Source organism: Ammospiza nelsoni, chromosome 2, assembly GCF_027579445.1.
Source record: "Ammospiza nelsoni isolate bAmmNel1 chromosome 2, bAmmNel1.pri, whole genome shotgun sequence".
Classification (NCBI taxonomy): Eukaryota; Metazoa; Chordata; class Aves; order Passeriformes; family Passerellidae; genus Ammospiza; species Ammospiza nelsoni.
In genome coordinates this window covers 113,396,580-113,414,776 of record NC_080634.1, presented here as the reverse complement: position 1 = coordinate 113,414,776, position 18,197 = coordinate 113,396,580, and the positions used below count along the sequence as shown (strand labels likewise).

The 18,197-nt window shown below is 43.2% G+C and overlaps 1 protein-coding gene across 1 annotated transcript in view; it reads left to right on the top strand.

Annotated features, from left to right (window-relative positions):
- Positions 1 to 258: 258 nt before the first annotated feature.
- EFHC2 (EF-hand domain containing 2) overlaps positions 259 to 18,197 on the top strand; it is a 57,377-nt gene continuing 39,438 nt past the window's right edge. The window contains exons 1-3 of the mRNA XM_059466425.1: positions 259 to 303; positions 8,371 to 8,556; positions 13,487 to 13,637. Coding sequence (XP_059322408.1) covers positions 262 to 303; positions 8,371 to 8,556; positions 13,487 to 13,637 — 379 coding nt within the window. The 5' untranslated portion in view covers positions 259 to 261. The remainder of the gene's footprint in view (positions 304 to 8,370; positions 8,557 to 13,486; positions 13,638 to 18,197) is intronic.

The following is an 18,197-nucleotide window of genomic DNA, read 5'->3' as shown; positions in this document are numbered from 1 at the left end:
TCGGGATCAGGGCTCAGGATGGAGCCGTTCGGGATGAGGATTCGATATGAGGGTTTGGCATGAGGGCTCGGGATGAACTGTTTAGGGTGAGGGTTCGGGATGAGGGTTCGGGATGAGGATTCGATACGAGGGCTCGGCATGAGGGCTCGGGATGAGCCCCCGCGGTCGCCGCGCGCCTGTCCCCGCCCCGTGACGTCACGGCAGCATGACGTCAGCGCCGCGCGGTCTCCGCGCAGCGGTGGAGGCGGTTGAGGGGCGGCCATGGCGCTGCCGCTGCTGCCCGGCTTCTCCCGCCGCCGCAACGTGAGTGACCGCCCGGGCCGCCTCCCGCCCGCCCTCCTGCCCTGCCTCGGGGCCGCGGGGGCCGCGCTGGAGGCGGTGCCGGGTGTGGCGGGGCCGTTCCTGCCGGCCCCGCAGGGGGAGGCGCCCCTGGGTGCGCTGAGCTCCCCCGGCCTCAGCGGCGGGTGAGGGTGAGGTGCGGCAGGACAAGAGAGATGAGGCCAGAGCTGCGCCAGGGCAGGTTTAGGCTGCACACCAGCAGGAGTTTCTGCACAGAAAGGCTGATTAGACATCGGGGTGGGCCCGGGGAGGTGGTGCAGTTACCGTCCCTGGAGGTGTTCAAGGAAAGGCTGAATGTGGCACTCAGGGCCATGGGCTGGGTGACACCGTGCTGATCCTGGATGTGGCACTCAGGGCCATAGTCTGGGTGACACAGTGCTGATCCTGGACCTGGCACTCAGGGCCATGGGCTGGGTGACACAGTGCTGATCCTGGACCTGGCACTCAGGGCCATGGGCTGGGTGACACAGTGCTGATCCTGGCTGTGGCACTCAGGGCCATAGTCTGGGTGACACAGTGCTGATCCTGGACCTGGCACTCAGGGCCATGGGCTGGGTGACATGGTGATGGTCAGTCACAGATTTGACTCATTGATCTCAGAGATCTTTTCCATCCTCACTGATTCTGTAATCTGGCAATTGCTTTGGGGCAGTTTGAGCTCTGACAACTCTAACAGAACGAAATAGGGAGAGAGAGATACCATCTATATAAGTAACCAAAAAGGCTTTTCAAGAGAGGACAGTGACAGAAATGCTGATGTGCTGTTTCAGGGTTGCCAATACTATAAATGCAGGCAAAATAGACAAGATGGTTATTTTATCACAAACAAAAGAGAAGGCTGCCATCACTACTTCCAAATTTTTCATCAAGGGTAGCTAGGAATTCATTGAACACACTCTAATGTGAAGCAGTGCAGGGGGTAAGGCAGAATTCGTGCACAGCACTCTAGCTGGTGCCTTCAGGAGGCAAATGAAACAGTGTATTTTAATGTTGTTAATAGTGTTAAAATACCTGGAAGAGAATCCGTCATTTTCATGCTATAGACATGTGGTGGCCAAGGCTGCCCACAGAACATGTCAATACCCCACTGCTGGAAGTGCTCAAGGCCAGGTCAGGTGCAGCTCTGAGCAATCTGCCCTAGAGGAAGGTGTCCCTAGCCATGAAAAGGGGGTTGGAACTGAATGGTCTCTAAGATCTCTAACAGCACAGGCCTTTCTATGATTCTGTGATAGACACCAGGCAGGTAGACACAAAGCTGCCCAGGTACAGGGAGCATGAAATTGTGTAGAATTATGTGGACTCCCAGCCTCACTGTGTGTCAGCACTGCACAAGTGTGCAAACACAGGACCTCTTGCAAGCACAGCCTGTGAGGATCTTTCAGGCATCTTCTTCCCTGGAAACAGCTTGATGCTGTTGTTTTAGAAGGGGTTTAAAAAAAAAGTCTGGTGGTGAATACTCAGTCTCTTGCTGAGTTGAGATTTGTTTTGTTGGGGATTGGTTGTGTGTGCCACTCTAGAGGTGGGTGTATCAGCAGCACTGGAATAGGTGTGTGCCATTGGTACCTGCTGACTGGAAGCAGAATAGCTCAACTCAGGGATATCTGTGGCTTTGTTGTTCTTCAATCTAACTTAATTGATTTAATTTAACTTCTCATGCTTGGGAAGAGTTACTAACAGTGTTGACCACTCCATGCTGAAGTGCATGCAGTGAGTATGTTATGAAAACTAAAGGTGTGAAAGCTGTCACAAAGTGCCACAAGACAACATTATAAAACCATGGCTAGACCCTTGTGAGGGCTCCACATTGCTCTTTTTGTCAGTCCTTGAAACAGTGGAGTTAATAATGACAGCTCACCTCCACAAATGAGAAGTTGAAAATAACATATTTAAAGGAGAAAAAAAGGTGTCACTGCTATAGATAAATTGAAAAGGAAGAAAGTGTTTCCACCTGTCAGGACTGTGAGCATCAGCACCAATCCCTCTTATTGCACAGAAACAACAGTGGCAAAGCATTCCCTGAAGAAGGATGCACAGGGAACAGGGGATGGTTGTTCCTATAAAGTTGTTCCAGATAAAGTATTTTGAGGATTTGAGAGGGCAAGAAAGGGAAGGATAGCAGAGTGAGAGGAGCTAACAAGTCAGGATTGCTGCTCATGGAAGGAAGTGGAGTTTTCTATTGGCATTTCCTATTTCCCTGTCCTCTTCTACGAGACTGCTGTGTGGGTATTAATTCTGCTCATTGCTGCTCAAGCTCCTAGTGAAATTCTCTTGTCTCTGCTCCTGATGCTTCCACCTGCCTCATCTGTAGACCCACAAAGGGCATGGAAGGAGAGTAGATGTATTCTACCTGCCTTGGATGTGTTTAAAAAGGTGGCTGGGCTGCTTCCAGAAAATCAGAGCTTTCAGGTAGTGTTCAAAATCAAAATTACAGTAGTTTGTGTACACAGAAGTCCATTCATAAAAAAAAAAAAAAACAACCCTCCACCTCTTTTAAAACAGAAGTCCAAAGATCAGCTGCTCATCAGCAGTGTCTGTGTTTTTTGTTTGTGGGTGATGAGGAAATCTAACAATACAGGTATTTTAGCACATGGTGGAAACACAGCATATAAAAGGTTTGCTTCATTACTGCAAGAAAAAGTTTGTGCATTTGGAGCCTGGACTGTGTCAGGGATGGCACTGGTTACATCACAAGTACTCCCTTTATTAGTGCTCCTCATCTGCCTCCTGCTCTCAAAGGCAGCTGCTCCTTCTGACAGTGGACTGATGTCCTTGCCTGTGTCAGCAGCTGAGGAGGAGGGTGACAAACATGTATTCATGTGGGTCAGATTTGCCAAGTGCTGGCTGACCAGTGCATTCTCTTGCCTGATGTTTGAAATCCCTCTCAGAGAGAAAATTCTGTGCTACAATTATCCTTGGCATTTCGTAGAGAATTGGACAATAAGTTTATAGATCTCAGGGGGAACTACATCCTTGAAAAGCTGCAGAAAGTTCCGTTGCAAACTTTAGTGGCACAGCAGAAATTCCACATCTTCCTTGTTCATTGCAGCACCGTGGAGTTGCCCTCAGCTGTGCTGCTGTGGCTCTGTGTTTCCTGCCTGAAATATTTTCTGCTGCTCTGTAACCCACAAAACAGGACATTAGTTTTTCTTGACCAAGAACATTTCCCAACCTCTTTATAAGCAATTGTGTCTGCTGTTCTTTCTTTCTCTGGCCACCTTTCCCTGAATTCCTTCCACTACCTCCTGCCCCTCAGCCCTGCTCCCCCAGATCTGTCTGTTCATGACCCCCAAACCTGAATCTTCCTGTAGCTGCCCCTTGTGGCTGCATTTTGGGCCCTTTCCTTTATCCTTCTGTTGTCTTCTCCCAGGCAGTAAGAGCAGGCCAGAATCACAGAATGGTTGGGGCTGGAAGAGACCTTTAAAGGTCATCCAGGCCATGAGCAGAACACCTTCTGCTAGATCAGGTCACTCAGGGCAACCTGACCTTGAATATTTCCAGGAATGGGGCATCCACCATCTCTCTGGGCAGCCTGTCCCAGTGTTTCACCACCCTCATTGTAAAAAATTTCCTCCTTATACCCAGCCTGCATCAGCTCTCTTTTCACTTAAAGCTACAACCCCTTGTTCTGTTGCAGCAGGCTCTGCTAAAAACTCTGTCCCTTTTATTTTTATACTCCCCCTTAAAGAAAAGTCACAGTAAGGTCTCTCTGGATGCCTCTCTTCTCTGGGCTGAATAACCCCAACTCTCTCAGCCTGTCCTTACAGGAGAGGTTCTGCAGCCTCCTGGTAATTTTTCTGGAGCTCCTCTGGACCTGCAGCAACAGATCCATGCCTTTTTCTGTACTGATCCACACTCCATGGCATTTCTTAGAGAATCAGACAATGTTTATAGATCTCAGGGAGAAACTACATCCTTAAAAAACGGAAAAAGTTCTGTTGCAAACTTTAGTGGCGCAGCAGAAATTCCACATCTTCCTTGTTTATTGCAGCAGCTTGGAATTGGTGTTGATGCAGCTTGCTTTGTGATGTTTTTAGAGTGGCACCAGAGCTGCTGGCAACAATGTCTTAGGGTGTTCCTCCTTTTCCATTTCCACTTAACCCTGAACATCCTGAGACCTCTGCAGCAAGCAGGGGGTGATAAAAGAGTTGGAAATCAGTCACATGAATTCGACTGGCACGGTGTGTAGCATTTGCATTTATTTCCATCACTGAGCTGAAGCAGACTTTATCAGCAGCCTAGAATAATTCAGAAGTGCCACAGTTCCTCCTGATGCAGGATTTGGGCAGGACATCCAGGGTGCAGCTGCTGTTCTCAAGGTGGGAATTACAGATGGATGCTGGGTGCAGAACTGTGCTGCCACTCCTGCCATGGCTCCCTGTGGGACTGAGTTAGAAACTCTCTCTCAGTGGCTTCTGAGAGCTCACTGAGGGCTCTCCCACCACTGCAGCTCCTGTGCTGGAAGGTTTCCAGCTGAGTTTGGTTCAGCTGGAATGTGCAGCTCCCTGGGGAGTTTGCTGTGACTCCATTCCAGAGTGAGCACGAGGCAGCGTCCCCCAAGGACTGCAGGGGCTGAGAGTGCAGAGCCCAGAGCTGCAGTCAGAGAGCCCTGACCTTTGTATTAGTCACTACTGAGTGGAGCCTCAATACTTTTCAGGCTCAGCATACAGAAAATGTCCAGCTTTGTTCAGCAGATCCACAGCCTGTTCAGTTGAGCTGCATTAGCACAGCAGACACATTCAAGCTCTTGCCCTGCTCTCTGAAAGCTTTCTGTTAGAAGTCATTCAATGTGGAGGTGGCATGGTGTCTGTCACTATTTTAGGCCAGATGTGGTCTGAGTTCTTTAGCTGAAGTTTCCCAAATGTGATTTTTCCCCTTTTGCAATCCTCAATTTTAACTAATCTTTGTTTAAACTTTCTATTTTTGTTATTGTTGTTCTGTTTTTGTTTTTTTTTTAAGAAATACTTGCACAGATTTTGAAAAGAGATGGTTTTGTCTATGGATCTAGGTGCTTTTTGGAAGAAGGGGATAGGTAATTATGTGATTAGGAATCTAAAATAGTCTTTTTGTCAAACCCTAAAAAGTTACAGGAATGACACAAAAGATTCTTAGCAGAATTAAAGCTGTTTCATCATGTATTTTTCATGTAAAATTTTAAGGATGTTGTGATTTTAGCCCTAAATTCTGGAAATTTCAGCAGGATCATTCCTGGATTACTTTGATGAACACTTTGCCATATTTTTGCTGCTAAACCCCAAAGATATATGAACATCAAATGCTTCTAGAAGTTTTGAGGACATGAAAAAGCTTTCCTTTGCTCAGGAAAACTGCCACCCTCACTGTGCTTTGCTAACTGTGCCTTTCTCCCTAACACATGCTCTGGTAATAGAGGGAAAATAATTAAATAGTTGCTGTACCAAAAAGTGAATCTGTTCTGTAGCACCTTCAGTATAAATCAGATGTTTCTGCTTAGAAAATCCCCTTTTAAAATTCAGCTTGACTGTAGTTATTGTGCATTTGAACTGATAAATGCAGAAAGCTCCCTTCCTTCCTGACTTCTCCCCAGCTCTTTCTCAGCTTGCAGAGGAACAAAATTATTTTTAAAAGAAGCAAAAGAACAAAGGGAAGTTCAGTAGCACCCAAAGGAGAGAGAGGAAACCATCCCAAGTGCAGATGTGCTACCAAGGAGGTGCCAGCCCCTGTCAGTGCCTGGCTGCTCCAGATCCAGGAGAGCAGCTGTCCTCACTTCTTGTGGGAGAGGTGGGATGGCCACATGGAGCTCTGCTCCTGATGCCCTCAGTGCTCACACTGAAGTGTGGCATTTTATGTCACAGCTCACAAATCTCTGCTGATATAAAATATTTAATTTTGGGCATCATTCCTGCAAATGGGACTGGTTAAATTCCTGGCTTGAGCAATGCCCCATGAACTCCTAGTCTGCATATAAGCATTTCCTTTTATTGGTTTTCTCTTTTATTCAGTAACTCTTGTTCTTGAGTTATATCTTGAGGAGAAATTTTCTGTTTCCTTTATATAATTCTTTAAATTATGATACTTTCTGCATGCTCTTTTATCCACCTTTGTTCAAAATACTGCTTACCTTTAAAGTATCTTCTTTGGGGGTGAGCTCTCATAGCTCTGATTGTTCCTGACCCCAGTATGTGAACCTTATTCCTTTGCAATAACTGTTTCAAATGGCACTGGCTAGCTCAGCTTTTTTTAACCTAAGCAAGGGTATAGGCATTGATTATCATGGTATTAAAAATAATGATTTGTAAAAATAGTAGGTATACTTTTTCATACTGCTGTCCTTGCCAAAGTGGTGTGCAAAAGGATTTTAAGCAAGGTTCAGCTAAAGCAGTGATTGGACTGTTCATGTCAGCAGCTCTCTGGTTTGTGCCATTGGATTTGGAGCACCTGGATGCAGGTGAACAGTTCAGCCTGTGACCCCAATGTGCAGAGTTCCTGCAGGCTGGTGTTGATAATTCTGTGCCATGAGGCTGCTTCCCTGCCTTTCAATTCCTGACTCTTTCATACTGGCAGAATGAAATTACTGCTTGAGTACTCTCAGGTTTTGCTGCTTCACTGCTTGCACTTGTTCCCAGAACTGCTCTGCTGGGTGTGTGTTGTGTTATCTTGAAGCACTTGAACGTTGCCATCATGAAAAAGGATTATTTGTACCATTTTTTGATTTATGATATTAACTTAGAACTGTCTACACCTTTTGGGGGAGTAGTGGTTTACACAAATGCATGTGATAATCAGTGATGCCCAGTCTTCCAAATAGAGTGGGGAGGCAATTTTGTCCCTGCTGCTTGACTGACATGCTGCTCTGGTGCTGCTGTGAAAAATTTTGCTGTCCAACCTTTTCCTCTACCTTGGCTTTTCTCAGCCATAACATCAGTTCCCATTTGAGCCTGATCTTCCCTCATGTTCCCCCAGCCCCAGGATGAGGGAGGGCACAGCTCTGATGGCCTCTCTCCTCTTTATGGACATGCCAGGGTGCAGTGACCCCTCTCTGCTTCCCCAGATAAAGTATTTTGAGGATTTGAGAGGGCAAGAAAGGGAAGAATAGCAGAGTGAGAGGAGCTAACAAGTCAGGATTGTTGCTCATGGGAGGAAGTGGAGTTTTCACTGGCATTTCCTATTTCCCTGTCCTCTTGTACAGGTCTGCTGTGTGGGGTCATTAGGGGCTTGCTGCCCAAGCCCAGCTCACACCAGCTGCCTGTGGCCAGCAAAGCAGGCAGCTTCTGAGGAGGGACATTCCCAGGGACAGGAGTGATATTTGTGTCAGCCCAGAAGCTTTTCTGTGTCACTGAAGACTGGCTCCAGCCCCAGCCAAGAAATTTGAGTGGGCAAGATGGTTTTCTTTGCTGTTGGTTGTTCCTATATTTTTAAGCACTCCATCTTTAATTGCCTGAAAAATTAGTAATAATACAGAGGAATCACTACAGAGACCTTTTTTGAAATACTCCCAGATGAAATGAATATCTGCCTTTTGATTCAGGTCCAGCCTCTCAAAATTCAAGTGTATTCACTAGTGCAGAGGAATTTATTTACACTTGCATCACTCAGGGATGCAAGTGTAAATCAGATCTTGGACATGAATAAGGAGAGCAGGCTGTTCTCTGAGTGCTGCTGAGCTGTTTCCATTTGTCCTCTGGAGAGCTGTAGGAAAGGCCTTTCCCCTTTACCTTTCACAGCAGTTCTTGAGGTGATTTGATTCTTTCTCTACCACCTCAATCCTTATTGCAGGGAAGGAGTGTGGGGTTAAACATCTGCTACTGTCCAGTCTCTCAGACTAGGTAAATTATTGAATATTATTCCATTTTTGTCTATAATACTGGCAAATTTGCCACTGGAAAATGTCACTTGCAGCATTCCAGTTGTTACAGATTTTTAGAGTCTGTATTAAAAGTAAATATAAAGAAACTTTTGCATGATTAATCCTCCTTGCCTGGATGGTCAGCTATCATGTACTTAAAAACAAAAACACAGAAATTTTTTTCTCTTTTTCTTCTGCACTTTTGACAGATTGGGGGAGAAAACTTCCACAGATCACAGATCTGTGGGTACAGCAATAATGTTCGGAGGCTGTTTGAAGATAAACCTGGAATAGGAGGTGAACCTTTACCTGGTCAGACCCTGAAAATTGCCAGCAGTGTGCATCCTGAAGCATCAGGAAGTGGTCCTCCTTCTTGGATAGCATTTGACAAGCAGGTATGTAGAAATATATATATTTTTTTGATGAATAGCCACAATATGACAGAGTATAACAATGACATTCCATTAGATATTTCAGAAGATTATTTTGTGCATGCAAAAAAAGCTCCTAGATAGACAAAATAGTGGTAGTGGGTATTTTTTTTCATTATATTAATATATTGGAAAATTAATATAAACATAAAAACAATCTATAAAAATGTTTCTGTATTGGGATACATCTCCTACAGGATTTAACAAAAATAAGGGGGTGGGAAGCATATTTCTTTTTAGTGAAAATGATGACAATAAGGGAATTATTTGGCAAGCTGGTGAGAATGAAGGTAAGGTAATCCTCAGTCCAGGAGAAAGTGTGTCTGGGCACTTGGGAATCATTAAACTCAGTGGAGTGCTCCATGCTTGAGATTCACTCATCCCATCATACTTGTATGCTCAAAGTCCTGTTGACTTCTGTATGATTTGTTATTGTATAATTTTGTGTGTCTGATACAGACACAGAAATTTAAAATTAGGGCTTGTTTTTTTGTTTGTTTTTGTTTGGTTGGTTTTACTTTTTTGGGTTGTTTTTTTTTTTTTTTTGTTTGGGTTTCTTTTTGGTTTTTTTTTTTTTTTGCAAGAATTTAGTGTCACCTTTTAAGTTAGAGAGTTATCAAATAACTGTAACCTGTGATGACAGGAATTTTGTAGCACGTTGTTGCTTGCTATGTTTAAATTCACATTAAATTCTACTTAGAGATGTTTTATTTCTAAAGCAAAAAGCCTACAATCAGGGAAGGAAAATGATCCAGAAAAAGGAATCATGCAGCAGATAGCAGAAATGTTGCATGACTAAATGATTATGGTATTTAAATATTGAGAAGAAGGGCAAATCTCATAATTTTTGCTTTAAAAGAGAAGCCATGCAGGTAATTGGAGTACAATTACACATTCATTTTTGGCAGAGCAGAACTACAACAAGAAAATGTTGGGTTTGAACAGCTCACATGCCTTTGGTTGGCTTTGCCTCTGAGATCCCTGGTGTTGCTCCCAGAGCAGCAGGCTTGGGTGTGACCTGCTCCAGTGTGCCCAGGTGTTAAAGCTTCAGCCAGACCTGGACCTGCTTTTCCTACTCCCTTCTTGGAGGCTGTGTTTCCTCCTCAGGCCTTGGATCCAAGCCTGTGGAATCAAAGGGGTTCAGTAGGAGGCAGAGGGACCTTCCAGTGTGTTGGGATCTCTAGCTGGTCACAGTGACCCCAAGAAATGTTAGAAAGTCTTTTTTCCCAGCCTGGCCCTTGAAGAAGGAGTCAGAGCTCTTCATTTCTCAGTCTCAAGGTTGTTTATTGTATCTTAAATATAAAAAATTTTCTCCTGCCCTGCCAAGGTCCATCCAGCAGGACAGTCCAGGCACTCTCCCTGCCCCTGGGGCAGTGTTATGTCTTTATACTAAAAACTACATGTGCAATGTTTACAGTTACCTTCCAGTACCCATCACCTATGTTAGACAGTGAGCTTCTACTTTAAACCAATCCAAAAGTGCCAACATCACAGCAGAAGATGGAGGCCAAGAAGAAGAAGGAGAAAGGCTGGACATGCCCAGATCCCTCCATCTTGTCTCCTGAACCCCCATACCAAAAACCCCAAAATCTACTTTTCCACCCTATGATAACTTCATATTATTCTACCTAAACTGTTGTGGCTTGCTGATCTTCATCTAAGGTTGGTAATTTGCTCCATGGGTCATAATGAAACCCACAGGTGTTTTGGGCTCTGTGCCAGGGTCCCTGAGCCCCCTGGCAGGGGGTCTGGTGTCCTGGACAGCCAGAGGGATGTTCTGGGTTCCCACACCAGTGAGCATCAGCTCCTGGCCTTGGCTGGTTAGAGGAGCTTGCTGCCCTTTGGCCATTCCTGATTAATCCATCCACAGGGCAGTCCAGGACAGGAGTCTGCAGGCTCAGAATTGGCCTCTGGAGGGCTCATGTGTTTGTATTAATGGCAGTTTGTTACAGGGCACTCACTCTCCAAGTAATTTAGCTTCCCCAGTTTAGAGCCTGGAATGCAGCTCTGTCCTCCAGTGCTGCAGTTTGGGACTCAGCAGAATGCACTTAATGAAAAAAGGTTTGAGTGGGTGTTTATCTTTTGAAATGTAAGCTGCTTTCTCACCACTTTGGCTGTTAACTTTCAGTAGTACCATAGCAACTGGAAGAAGGACAGGCATAAAACTTCATTATTAAGTAAGCTGAGAAGTTGTCTTTGTGGTTTCACTTGCCTAATTGGAAGCAGGTGTAAATTTAATTTCTTCTATGATTAAGTACACACACAAGGCCTCCTGGGCTTGGAATGATATTTATAATTTGACTATCACAGGTGCCAGGGAAAACTTTGTGGCACTTTGCAAAGTGCTGCAGAGTTTATTCAATATTTGTTATTTTTGGTTTTCATAGGTAACATTTAATTTTTTAAGGAATGGGATGGGAACTTTGTTGTTCTGTACTGCAGATGAGACTCCAGGTAGTAAGTGTTACATTTTAAGTATTTTTAAGAGTAATTTTGGTCCAAAATGAAAAGTAAGTCATCTTCTGTTCCTTCCTCTCCTCACACTTCCCAAATCATCTGCTTTGATCTGCCAAATTTCAGTTGGTTGCTGCATATATTTGTCACACGCTAGCATGTTGATAAGGGTGTAAAGAGAATAAAGTGTGAGTGCAAAAGAACCTGCACAAGCTCCTCAGATGGGATAAACCAGGGCATAGGTGTGTGCTCAGAGAAAGAAATAAATCCAATGTATTAAAGATGTGACTGGGCTTGGAGTTCTGTGCAAGCAGACTGCTTTGCCTGGCTGTGTCTCATGAGACAACTACTCTCAGAAGAGATCATTGACAAAATTAAGAACAATTAGTGATGAAGCAGAGCTGTTGAAGAGCATTCTAGTGGGAGTGGCAGAATAGGGACAAAGGGTGCAGAAGTTTCCATGTTTTGAGTGTTTTCATGGGTTACCAGCAGCTGGATGAGGAATGAAGTTCTGGTCCTTGTCAGCTGAAGGCCAGGATGTTCAGAATGGGATACAGTGGTTCTATCATAGCCCTTTTATGTGCCCTGGCATGTTCAAGAGATTTATACAGGGCTCCTGGTCATTCCAGAGCAGTAGCTGGAGGCCAGGAAGGATCATTTGGTCACCAAAAATGGCACTTTGCACCAATGTTTAGACAAATGGAAAGAGGAAGAGATGTTGCAGGTTGATAGTTTGTGTTGCCTCAGCTGTATGTCAGATGTTTTGTACAGTGTTTTGTGTTTGATACATGAAACAGTGAAATCTACAGTTTAAAAATGTGGACAAGTATTAATTTTTAAAATATATTTTTAAATCTGTACATTGTTCACAAACTTGCATGTTGTACTAGTTTAACAAACTGTATCTGAGTTTTCTAGATTCCTTTGTGTGAAGATCTAATGCCATGAGGTTTAACAGGTAATGATTATGTAATTTGATTATAATTTAAATTTTATTTCTCTAGTGGTGAAGGGTCACAGTGCAGGAGAGTTGATGCCAAAAATGTGTCTGTCATACTGTTCAATGGTTACTGAAAATCAGTGGGATCTGAGGCTTTGAAATAATTTCTGGAAACAGAATTATTCTCATCTTGCACTTACCCTGCCTGAGGGAAGGGAATGTGACTGAGAAGTCTGAGCAGGACACAGGGTGGCTGTTGTATGCTCCTGGGCAGGCTGTTACTTCTCTCTGCCCAGCTGTAGAAAAGGAGGTTGTTCTTGTCCATGAGGTGTTATAAAATCTCTGGATGACAGAGTACTCCTGAGCACTCCAGGAGGTACTTTGAGATTCCCAAAGGCACGAGCAAAAGGAGTGCAGACAATTAACCAGTGTGTTCTGTCATGCAGGGAACTCTAATAAGCCAGCTTATTTGATTTCAAACATTTCCAGCTCATGGTCTGCTAGATGCTTGTTGAAACATAGGGAATGGTTAAACTGTCTTTTTTTCAATGCTTCAGGTTGTGTGATGAATCAAGAGTAAAGGTAATTGCATTTATTAAATATAACCAGTGTGGAAAATTAAATATAAATTAACAGTCATTTGACTCAAATGTATTGCGGGGACAGGATAGAAGCCTGTTTTAATTAATGCCTTCCTGCACATACTACCAAAGCAGGCATCCTGCTAGATCATGCCCTAGGAAGTAGATACATCTCTCATGGTCCCTTAACATTGGTGTTGGTGGTTAAAAACTGATACCAAGAAGTGCAAAGTTTGTGTAATGGTGTCCGAGTTTGATCTGGGAGTTCCAGGTATGAGGGACAATGAGCACTTCCCCTGTGAAGGGTTTTTTTTTGCATTATTGCTGTTAGAAGAGACCATGAAGAGAAGTTGCTACACTCTGTGTGATTTCCCCACTCACTGAACTGCAGAAGCAGGGAAGTTTTGAAATGCCAACATTGCACAGCTGTAAATGCCTCCTGAAAAATGTCATTTCTCTCTGATAGCCTTCAGTACCATTCATTTGAACACTTGCAGGATCTGCTTAAAAAGAACTCTTTCCACTTACCTTGATGGTAAAGCCATTGCTGTCATCATGCACTGTATTTTCTTATAATTCATAGAATAGCAGTCTAAAATTTGCTTCAGTACCTGGGAAGCTCATTGTGTTATCAGAAATGCTTTGTTTGGAAGATTTTCCAAGCAACCTGCTGATAGTTTTGTATTTGATTATTTCTTTACTTTAGAGTCCCATCTATGCTTACATGTTGTGATAACAAAAATGCCAAGCAAAGAATTTTATATTTATGTGCTTTAATGTGGATTTCTGTTCTTACATTTCTGAGAAATAAATCTACCTCCTGAAATCCATACATTTAGTTACTCATGACCTTTACAAGTTTATTTTGCAAAAGTGTTGGAGATTTTGCTGCTTTATATTTATTTATTGTTTTTAATAGGTTTTGTGTTTTGATGCCTATTTTGAAGAAGAAGTGCCTGAAAAGCATCAAGAGCTGTATAGAATCAGACACTGTAAAATATATTTCTTCCTTGAAGATGATACAATTCAAGTGACAGAGCCTGTAGTGAAAGACAGTGGCATAAATCAAGGTATCTGTTTTTATTGGCACCTTTTTTCCTCCCCTTTATATCTCTCTTCTCTGTGGTCTTGCTCCATTCCAAAGGATATATAATGGGAGTTCTTATAGCTAAAATGGGGTGTAAATGCACAGGTATAATTGTCTTTTCTTGTTACAGATCATGATGTGAATTCTTTTGTTGTCCTTTCTCAAGATGTGGGTTTTGTAAGGCTGAAACCTCTCCCATACTCAAACATACAGTTTTTTCTCTAATATGGTAGCTTGAAATCAAGGTGGTAAGGTCTTTGTCAGTGTTGTGTCAGTCCTGCAAAAACAATTTGTGTTCTAGATCTCCATTCCTGAGCCTGCCTCCTCCTGTCTTGGCAGTGACAGGGAGCTCTGTGGCAGCAGCTCTGTAATTGTTCATGAGCTACTGCAGTGTCTCTGCCATTATTGAGGACAAGAGTCTCCTGTGCCTCTGGCTTTTGGCTCTTTTATGATTAAAGTGCCCTTGGCACAGTAATTCTTCCTTGATGCCTTTGAAGTTGAGGAGCTGCCTTGCCTCAGTGTCACAGCCCTGCTCTGGGGCCAGCCTGAGGGCTTCAGGAGGAGGGTTTGCTGTGCTGATTTACTGGGGTATTACTGGACTTGGTTTATATTAAGAAAATGTGATCTAGCAGTCAACATCCTGTTGCACAGGGGGAACACAGCTGCTGCTTCTTGGTGTTTATGGGTTGTTGCCAGAATTAAAAGTTTTCAAGGGATGTAATCCAGAGAAGCAGGATGTCTTGGGATGGATGCACCTCCCAGTCCCCAAAGATGTTTTGTACATTTTATACATTCTTAGCACAGCAATTTTGAAAAATAAGTTGACCATTTAACTACCCTATTCTTTTCCCAGATCAGCAGATGCTATCAATTTCTCTGTCTACAGAATAAGATAATATTTAAAGGTGTTATGTGCATCATTACTGTTAGGACTGGGATAAATTGCCTGTGAATCTCTTAAAACAGTATTTCAGGTGCTGCTGTTTCTGTGTTGAGTAGTTCCTGCCTGAAGTTTTCTAAGCTCATCCACAGGGACTGATTTTGAATGCAATGAAACTTTGTCCTACTCCTACCTGGGCAAGTGCTTTTTCATGTGAAGAAAATCATGTTGGGGCTTGTTCCCTTACCCCCAGCCTGCACACCTATTGAGGATGTGGGAGGCATCATTGGGTTTAGGTTTTCCTTGACTTGTGTGCCCCAAGAGTGGGAGCAGCTGCTTCTGGGGTTTGTGGCTTAGAGGAAATGTCCACTGACAAAGGAAGTACAGAGAGTCAGAGGTGATGCCTTTGAGAGACAAGGTGGAAGCCAGATTCTTTAGAGCAGGATAAAGCAAATTCAAAGCTGATTCCTTTGAAGGAGTTATTTTCATTGTTTTTGTACTATGAGTTGTGCAGGCTGCCTCTTCAGCCCCAATGTTCTTGGCAGTCTAGTCCTTTTCTTTTGGTGACAGGAAGGCTACAATTTCCTCCTGTTTCCTCAGTTGTATCTGTGTTAATGATTCTTGGAATCACCTTTGATAGTGGACCTAAAATTAGCTGAATAGTGTTAGAGAGAAACAAGAATTTTCTCAGTCTTCCATGCAAGGATGTTTTGAAAGTCTCAATGAGATTGTCTGAGTACTTTATGTGGGATAAATATGTATATGCAACATATTTACCTGAGGGATTAAAAAAAAATGTTCCAGGATCTCCAAACTGCTCTTAATTTATTTGTCACTGGTACCTATCTGGTGAAGAAGCTCTGTGTATTGGTTGTGTTTAGGAAGGAAGAAAAACTGTAGGTTGAAAGGCCCAAGGACTATTTGGAATGTGTTTGGGCTTCACAGTTGATGCATAGATACAGGGCCTATACTTTATCATAAACATCTACATAAATATTCTTGTTGTCCTAGAAATTAATATGATGTGGAGTGAAAGAGGTGATGGAGACACTCATCAGAGGATTCTCTACTCAAATGCACTTTGAGTTTGACTTCATGCTCCATAACTGAAGACCAGTGACAAAGTTATTATGTTAAAGGCTCTAAATATTTGTTGTTGAATACAAGCAAAACCAATATTTCTTAAAAATATATACTAAATCATTAACTGCTAATCTTACCATTTTCAATAAAGAATTGTCCCATTTCCTCTTTTAATATAATTCTATGTATGTATGTATGTATGTATGTATGTATGTATGTATGTATCTATCTATCTATCTATCTATCTATCTATCTATCTTACCTTGTTTAAATGTTTTTATCCTAACTGGGTATTTTTAAGCCCAAGAACAACAGGAGTGGAAGTGTGGAAGTGTCTGCATTGTGGAGCTGATAAACTGAAGCACAAAGGAATGAAAACCTTACCCATGATCATACAGAAAAGGTCACAACACGGTGAGGAGCTGAACTGAACTGAAGTTCAGGATCCTGACCATTTTGCTGCTCTCTGCACATCTGCTGAAATACAACTTTTCAGTTAATTAAAATTCCAGGGATTTGTAGAGGAGAGTTCAGCTGTAGGAGAGCATGGGTTGCTAAAAGGCAAGCTGCCCTGAACAAAAGATCACAGGTGCATGATGTGTGAGGACATCAGGAGCAGGATGGGCTCGGTCTGTGTGGAGAATTTGAGAGTTGCAGTGCCAGGAAAGGGGCTGTGTAGAGGAACAGCAAAAACCAGTGATGGATAAAGTAGAATTGAACTGTTGAAGGCAGAGGGTGCTGGTCACACTAACTTGGATGTTTGCCCTGTCAAAAAAGATGTAAACCAGACAGCTGGGATGGCTGTTTTAGGGAAGCTTCTTGGAGAGAAGGTAGAGCTGTGACAGGGTAGATCAAGGGTAGATCTTCTCTTGGCTGGTTAATGCCTTGAGGCCATGGGATTACCAGTGCTTGTGCCATAACCCACAAATGAGACTTTGATGTTCTGAATGGTGGGATTGGAGAAATGCAGTAGTTTCCCATTGCACCCTTGTAGTGCTTGTGGCTTTGTGGAAATTTGGACAGGCTTACAGACTGTAGGAAGATCTGGTGAAGGAACAGTGGTCAAAGAAGTTAGAAGAATTTCTAAATTGAATTATGATTTCACAAAATTAAAACAAATTGGCTTCAGAGAAAAAAAGTGAGAAAACATGTTTTTACCATTGATCAAAATCTCAAACTAATGAAGTAAATGATCTGTGGGAAATGTTTCAGTGACTTTAAAAACTGCTTTATGAAACTGGCTGCTGTACTTGGACATTAATTTGGACTTACAAGGTTGCTACTAAATAGCTTAAATTTAAACTTCATTTAATTTTGGATACTGCCTTGCTATTTGGCAAATATTAGAAGCATTAGAGGAAGTCTGTACTGAGGAGGAAATGCAGAGACCTTGAACTTGAGAAACCAGAATCAAAGCAAGAAACAGCAGGACAATCACAGTGCACAAGGCCCAAGTCAAGATAAGGAGAGGAGGACAGAAAACCTGACCACATGACAAACTCCAAATGCTTCTTCCACAGCCAGAATGATAATTACTCTTTCAGTATAAGAAAAAAACTTCTCCCATAGAGAGCCAGGCTATGTATGGCAGTTGTAAGTGTTTTGTACATGTAATTCCCAGTTAGCAGGACTGTGGCTGGCTGATACTGTCTTATCAAAAGGTCATTTCTGTTCCTGTGGGGATGACTGTAGCTTCCAGTGCAATCCAGACCCTGCAAGCCGGAGCAGAGTGGAGCAGCTGGCTGCTTTCCCCAAGGTCAGCCAGCTGAAAAAGAGAGTGGAGATGCCTCCTGGCTGGGTTCCCAAGGCCAGCTGGCTGAAGAGGAAAGTACAAGTGGGAAAGTGAAGTTGCATCAGCTCCTCCAATATAACAGATTATCTAAGAGTTTAAGCCTCCCCCAAGGCCTTGAAATAATTGTGATTTTGCCATATTTGATGGTGGCCAAATCATGACCTTGCTATGTTCTGGAAGGGTGAATAAGTGAATGTAAGAAGCCTCCTTGTTTATTGGGATTAATTCTTTGTGTTGTTGTGAATAATAGTGGAGGCTTCTCCTCCTTTCTGTGCAAACAAAGCATGTACAAACTCCAGGTATTACTCATTCCTCTCCTCTCTCTAATGCACTCTTGAGCTGTGCAGAGTCAGAGAGCTGTGCTGAGGAAACTCTGGATAACATTTAATATCTTCTTCAGAGAAGAGAAGCAGCAGACACCAAATCATTTTCTGCCCAGCTTCATTGTCAAAAGGCCTTCACTACTAGTGAGATCTCCTTAAGCAGCTGTTGGGGTTGCCAAATAACCCAAAGCCCCAAGAGCAAAGAAGATATGCCACAAATTATGGTGTGGGAGCTCAGTGCCACCACCACTGCCAGAGCAAAGCAGTACCCAGGTCCCTTTCCAAGAGCACACTAGAGCAGGGCCTTATCTGACCAGATGCAAATATTTAAATCAATGCTTGGTGGTGAAGTAGCATGTCCTGCTCAATAAACTGACAAGCAAAGAACCATCAGGAACAGCAATCCATCCTTTGCAACCTGAAAACTGCACAATCAGATGCTCCTTTAACAGCTTGCAACAAATT